General features: G+C 43.7%; 1 protein-coding gene across 2 annotated transcripts in view; it reads right to left on the bottom strand.

Annotated features, from left to right (window-relative positions):
• cacna1ba (calcium channel, voltage-dependent, N type, alpha 1B subunit, a) overlaps window positions 1-4,887 on the bottom strand; it is a 566,885-nt gene extending 561,998 nt beyond the window's left edge. For both annotated transcript variants that reach the window (XM_059638405.1, XM_059638404.1), the window contains exons 1-2: window positions 4,132-4,887; window positions 2,480-2,585 (exon numbers count right to left, since the gene is read on the bottom strand). In XM_059638405.1, the coding sequence (XP_059494388.1) occupies window positions 2,480-2,585; window positions 4,132-4,397 (372 nt within the window). In that variant the 5' untranslated portion in view covers window positions 4,398-4,887. The remainder of the gene's footprint in view (window positions 1-2,479; window positions 2,586-4,131) is intronic.
• Window positions 4,888-6,515: the final 1,628 nt, after the last annotated feature.

The raw sequence follows: 6,515 nt of genomic DNA on the forward strand, positions 1-6,515 counted from the left end.
AACCAGGACTAGAGGGCATCACCTCAAAATAAAGGGAAGCAGATGTAGGACTGAGGTCAGGAGGAACTTCTTCACCCAAAGGGCTGTAAATCTGTGGAATTCCCTGCCCAATGAAGTGATTGAAGCTACCTCACTGAATGTTTTTAAGGCAAGGCTTTGAAGAGTAAAGGAATTAAGGGTTAAGGTGAGTGGGCAGGTGAGTGGAGCTGAGTGTCAGAAATCAGCCATAATCTTATTAAATGGCGGGGCAGACTCAAGGGGCCAGATGACCTACTCCTGCTCCCAGTTCTTATGTTCTTATAGCACATGAAAGTTGTAAAATACTTTGCTATTAATGCTTTTCCAAAATTTAATATGTAATTTCAGTTGTGCAAATGTCTGCAGAAGTTTATTTTTTATTTTCATGTTAAATTGGCATTTGTATAAAAATGTATCTAATATTGGATTCAGTTGGATTTTTCAAATAAAGTAGGTTTAGTTATATTTAATTTATCTGGCTTTAATCATTTAGTACTTGCTGTGCTTTTGCAATGAAAAGTTATCAATAAGACTTGTGACGTGATCTGATTAAACTACAATGTGTAGAGGTGAGCTCCATTCACCTTTGTAGAACAATATGTCAAAGGACTATAGATTTGGTTGATAAACTCCATTCAGAGGAATTTCAAATAACTCAGTTCAAATGTTTTATAAATCAGTTAAAATGGTTATCGCCGGAGGCTTGTTAATCAAGGTTTGCACAAATAGACAAGCTGATATCCCAACTCTTCCCATTTATGGTATTAATAAATATTCTGATATTCTTGTTGCTGGTATTTATGCAATTAAGCATGCAAAATAATTTAATATGGGATTTTCTTCTTCTTCAATACTTCCCTTGATAACGTTGACTTAGGAGGAATACAATTCCACAAGATGGTATCTCAGCCAATAGTCCATTCTTGGATGTTTAGCCTGATACTAGACAGGATTGTGTATTAGAATGTAGCAATGCCAATGTCCACCGTGTTCTTACCTGATTTCTATACATGTTCTTTTTCCAGCAAATACCTAGGCATGAGAAACAGGAATTCTGACCCTTCCAATCTAACCAAAGAACTCCAAAGTTAATTGTATCATCATAGCTTTTAGCTAATATGACATATAATGGGACTGACATTTTATAGATAGAATGGACCAGTTATACACCACCTTTGCCAAATGAGTCATGAGGGAGTGTAAGATTTGTTTTAAATAAGTAGTGTTAAAGGTTGATTACAAAACTGATTAACCACTGTAAAAAAATGATTCTTAAAGTGTAATTTTTATTTTAGTGAAAGAATTAGATTACAGTTAATGGAAAGAGGGACATTTTGATTGGCTCAGAACAGCAATAATCCTTTTGAGTAAGTATATGTCAAGCGGAGATCCTTAGTTTCCATCAATTTAAATCTAACATTTGCATTTATATGAACTGTAGTTGATCTTCACCTTTGGAGCACTAAGTTCTACTTTGATCAACAGCAACATATGACAAGAACTATGTTTCAAAAGAAAAGCAAATTGGTACCTTCTCCTTCTTTATTGCTCAATTAAAGCTCAATTATATATCTCAATGATTAATGTGCCATAGGGAAAGAACCAGGTTGGATTCTATTGTGTGGAATATTTTTCTACTTCACATTTCTGACAGTCATGCAATAATAACAATCTTCAAATTGGCAATGTGGAAACAAGGATAATTTGAAAATGATATAAGAATTGGGGCCTAGTTATGCAATATAATCAATTCAGAATGTTTTGAAAGCCATTGGCATCAAAGTGTCAAATCCTAATTTTCAAAGGAAACCATTTTTTCTATTATCTGTTATTTGCATAAGATTTGAGTTTTCCATGAACCATTTAACATTACTCTCGAATCAGGAAAGAGACTTTTCCCACCTGTTGCTTACAAGATGAAATTAGCAGACTACTTCACTATTTTCACATGCTTGATACAATTGTGTCCCAAATTATGTCTTCATGTGTGCTGTGTACAAACTGCTGTCATCTGCCTAAAGTAGTTGTTCATAAATATTAGGTGATCTTCCAGAAGCTCATCATTTTATTTAAACAGAGACAAAACACAGATTTCATTTTCCCTATATTTTGAAGTCTCTACAACTTAAACCACTGCAACCCGTAACGCCTCACATTCCTCTCATACGGGCATGTTCCTATTTTACAGTTGGAATCACAGGAAAACATTTTCACACATTGTTCTTACTCTAACAGAAAAGGTGAGATAAACTTCACAACCAGTTTCGCAAAATGGTTCGTTTCTGAGATGTAAATTAAGTGCGATTCCAGGTAAGTTTTTGAAATCACGGAGGATTCAAAAATAAAACGAAGTTCATGTAAATGATCTAACTGCTAGGTTTCTTCTCTTAGAATAGGACGTATTTAGTGTCAGTTTAGTTGCACAGTGTCCTGGAAAATGTAACCAGCATCCGGTACTCACCAGTCTCTCGCTCATGGGCGTTTTATCTCTATCGGGAAGGTGCTGTTCCAAAGCTAAAACGATGCAGTTTGCAATGATGGTCGCTAATATCATGTATTCAAATGGAGTAAGTGAGGTTAAGGAAGGAGCTTTCGTAATCGTACAGGCTTTAATTTTGTCTTGTGAAAATACACTGTTTAACATTTTTATTTTAAAAAGTCGTTTCAGCATGTAATTGTTCGATACCTTTCACTAATTCTGACACTGAGGATGCTGAAACTTTCAGAACTCTACTCCAAAAGAATCCCAGTAATATTACTGCACTTAACCTTTTCTCCACACTGATCATGTGAGGTTGAATTGAGGAAATAGTGGCGCTGTGAAGAGCTTACAAACTTGAAGACAATAGGACTGCAGATGCTGGAAGCTAGAGGTGTGAGGCTGGAAAAGCACAGCAGATCTGACAGCATCCGAGGAGCAGGTAAGTCAACGTTTCGGGCCAAAACTCTTCGCCAGGACTGTTTACAAACTTGGCCAACGTAGGCGTTCTCTCCGTCTACAAAGGACCGAATCAGGTGTGGGGGGTGGGGCCACATTGGTTGACTTCAAGTTTGGGGTCAATTCAGGTGAAAGTACCTCTTGGGAGACGAGCAATTTCGAAAAACATATTCGACCACACCATTATATGAAGCAACTTGTGTCTTTTTAATTCCTTTTTTCCATAAATCATTAGCCAGTCTGGGTGCAAACCTTAACCAGGGCAATCTAGCCTTTGTAATAGGTGTTTTCCAAAAGATCTTATTCAAACGCACACACGCACGCACAGACAACAATTGATCTGTTCCACCCAAGGGAACAGATGATTCCCTCGCCGTCTCTCCACAACATGGGTTTTGTTTTGCCGTTTCCCAGCCGGGTTTGCCGAGAAGCGTGGGCGCATCCTCAGCACCTTGGACAGCACCACTGCACAGTGAACAGCGCCTCCGCTCGAGCCCATTTTACAGCGGATATCACCAACGGGAACACGGCAACTTTTTCTCAACAGAACCCCACACGCCCATCTGTCTCCCCTTTTATAACGCAACCAGTGCAACGGAGGAAGAGTTTCTCCCCAGATTGCTATCACTCTTAGAAACGGTCTTGAAGGGCATGTTGCACTCCTCTTAGGTTCGTACTGCACAAGTTAACAGAAGCGGGGGGGGGGGGAGCAGAGCTGGTTGTTGCAAATATTCGAAGGGATTGGTGGATGTTCACAGGCAGCTGGAAACGCAGCCTTGCCTTCACAGTGAGGCAATCACTTGGCGAAACGTTTTATCAGCTGCCGTTTGGATTGAACGGGCTCCAATCTATTGATAACGAATGGGTTCAATCTCTTAAATCGCTTTGGGCTTCAGCATGTTGGAGGAGATGAATATGTGTCTGTCAGATAACCCCGTGCATCAGACAGAATGTGTCTGAGACTTGCTGCTGCTCCCACACAGAATCAATCGGGACCGTAATTACATGTGAATGAGGGAAAAAAAGCCTCCTTGGAGATATACAGCACTCATGCATACACACATACACACAACAGTGAGATTAGCCTTTACCAATAGCCAGTGTTCCTCATTGTCCTCTCAGGATCCCCTCTAACCTGTATCTCCCGGCTTATATGTTAAATAATAAAAGGATATGGCCATTCGGTTATTCTTTTGGCGTATTTCCGTATGATATTGTCCTCACTGAATATAAAAAGTGATCTGTTGACTGTGAAACAGTTCTGACGGACGGGGATGGGGTTGTAAAGGGCCATAGTCCGGGCTCTTTGAGCCATGGATTTAGAGCCATACATCCCTCTCTGGGCGGCCTGCGGTCCCCCTTGGCGGCTCGCCCCTCTCCCCCCGCCGGCAGGACCTCCGCCTCCATACCGAGCTGACACGTCGTCTCCGAAGCGAGCCATTCTGGAAAAGTAAACCACACGTTAAAATCCCACCTCAGATTAAACACAGGAGGAAGACGCATCACCAACGCGCAGGTCTCCTCTTCCTGGGGTCGCGGGCTGTGTACATCAGGATGGAGAGGAGGTGAGTGGGGAGGTCGGGTCGGGGGGGTGGGGAGGGAGTGGAGAGGAGAGAAAGGAGACGAGATGGCTCTCTCTGCGAATTTAAAATCTTCTGGCGAATTTAGACGGCGCCAAGACAAATATTCGGTCTCATTCCCATAAGTTCCACAGAGGATTCAGCAAACATCCAGAGCAACAATTGAACAATCCGACATCGCGCCGTCCTCAGGAATACATCTCTTTCTCTCTCCTCCTCCTCCTCTCTCTCTCCCCCCTTCTCTCTCTTTCTTTCAGGTTGGATATGAGAGAACAGGGGCCGCCACGAATACACAAGCAGCTGTCAATTTCCAGATGCTGAAAGTGACCAGATTTGCCAATTTCAAGTCCCTTATAGAAACCTACCCATGTGATTCCTAGTAGCCAATCAGCAAAAACACTCCACCCTTTTTTTATTTCCAAATCATTTCCACTAGTGGGTTGGGTTGCATCATTTCTTTTGCTGCCTCTTGAAAAAAGAGTAGAGGGTGGGGGGAAGGGGGTAGGGGGTGAAGGCTGGAGTCAAGAATAGTTCCCTGGCATGTTCTGCCAATGCTGAAGTAGGCACTCCAGGGCTGCAGCAAGCTTGTTTGCTGATGGGGTGAGATGCCTGAGAAACAGAGGCTGCCAACGAGGAACAAAGCAATCCCAACAAAGACAGGCGTGTCCAGCGTGCACCCGCACCGTGCACTCTCTCTCTTTCTCTCTCACACATACACACAGAGGGGAGCAGCAACACGTTCACACTGCCAGCCCGCCCTGCTACATGAAACTTTCACGCAATCTCGAACTTAATTTGCTCCCAAAACGCCGCCCGGGTGACCTCCCACCCTCCAAAGACAGAGAGATGGTTTTTCAGCACTCCTTTCTCTCTCTAGTAAGGCAGGAGAATTATTGGCCCTTCTAATTATCTTCCTCCAATTCACGCCATTCGATGTATTTCAGGATGGTCCTGTGAATAACCCCAGCCCGAGCACTTTCAAATATATTTTTGTTGTAAATAATAAGTTTCCAAAAAACAGGTTACCCACAAAGGGTGGGCTCTCTCTCTCTCTCTTTCTCCTCTCTGTGTTTTGCAGTCGAGATAACAAACTGAGAAGCATTCAGAGAGACAGACGCCGATTTCACCTGGACATAGGACTGGATGGAGCTGTTTGTGGGAGAATCATCGATAACAAAGTGTGGAACTGGATGAACACAGCAGGCCGGAGCAGCATCTCAGGAGCACAAAAGCTGACGTTTGGGGCCTAGACCTTTCATCAAAAAGGTGGATGGGGAGAGGGTTCTGAAATAAATAGGGAGAGAGGGGGAGGCGGACCAAAGATGGATAGAGGGGACAATAGGTGGAGAGGAGAGTATAGGTGGGGAGGTAGGGAGGGGATAGGTCAGTTCAGGGAGGATGAACAGGTCAAGGGGGTGGGATGAGGTTAGTAGGTAGGAAATGGAGGTGCAGCTTGAGGTGGGAGGAGGGGATAGGTGGGAGGAAGATCAGGTTAGGGAGGTGGAGACGAGCTGGGCTGGTTTTGGGATGCAGTGGGGGGGGGGTACAATTTTGAAGCTTGTGAAGTCCACATTGATACCATTGGGCTGCAGGGTTCCCAAGCGGAATATGAGTTGCTGTTCCTGCAACCTGCAGGTGGCATCATTATGGCACTGCTGGAGGCCCAGGATGGACATGTCAACTAAGGAATGGGAGGGGGAGTTAAAATGGTTCACGACTGGGAGGTGCAGTTGTTTATTGCGAACCGAGCGGAGGTGTTCTGCAAAGCGGTCCCCAAGCCTCCGCTTGGTTTCCCCAATGTAGAGGAAGCCACAATGGGTATAGCGGATGCAGTATACCACATTGGCAATGTGCAAGTGAACATCTGCCTGATGTGGAAAGTCATCTTCGGGCCTGGGATGGGCGTGAGGGAGGAGGTGTAGGGGCAAGAGTAGAACTTCCTGCGGTTGCAGGGGAAGGTGCCAGGTGTGGTGGGGTTG

The sequence above is a fragment of the Stegostoma tigrinum genome, chromosome 29, assembly GCF_030684315.1.
Source record: "Stegostoma tigrinum isolate sSteTig4 chromosome 29, sSteTig4.hap1, whole genome shotgun sequence".
Taxonomy (NCBI): Eukaryota; Metazoa; Chordata; class Chondrichthyes; order Orectolobiformes; family Stegostomatidae; genus Stegostoma; species Stegostoma tigrinum.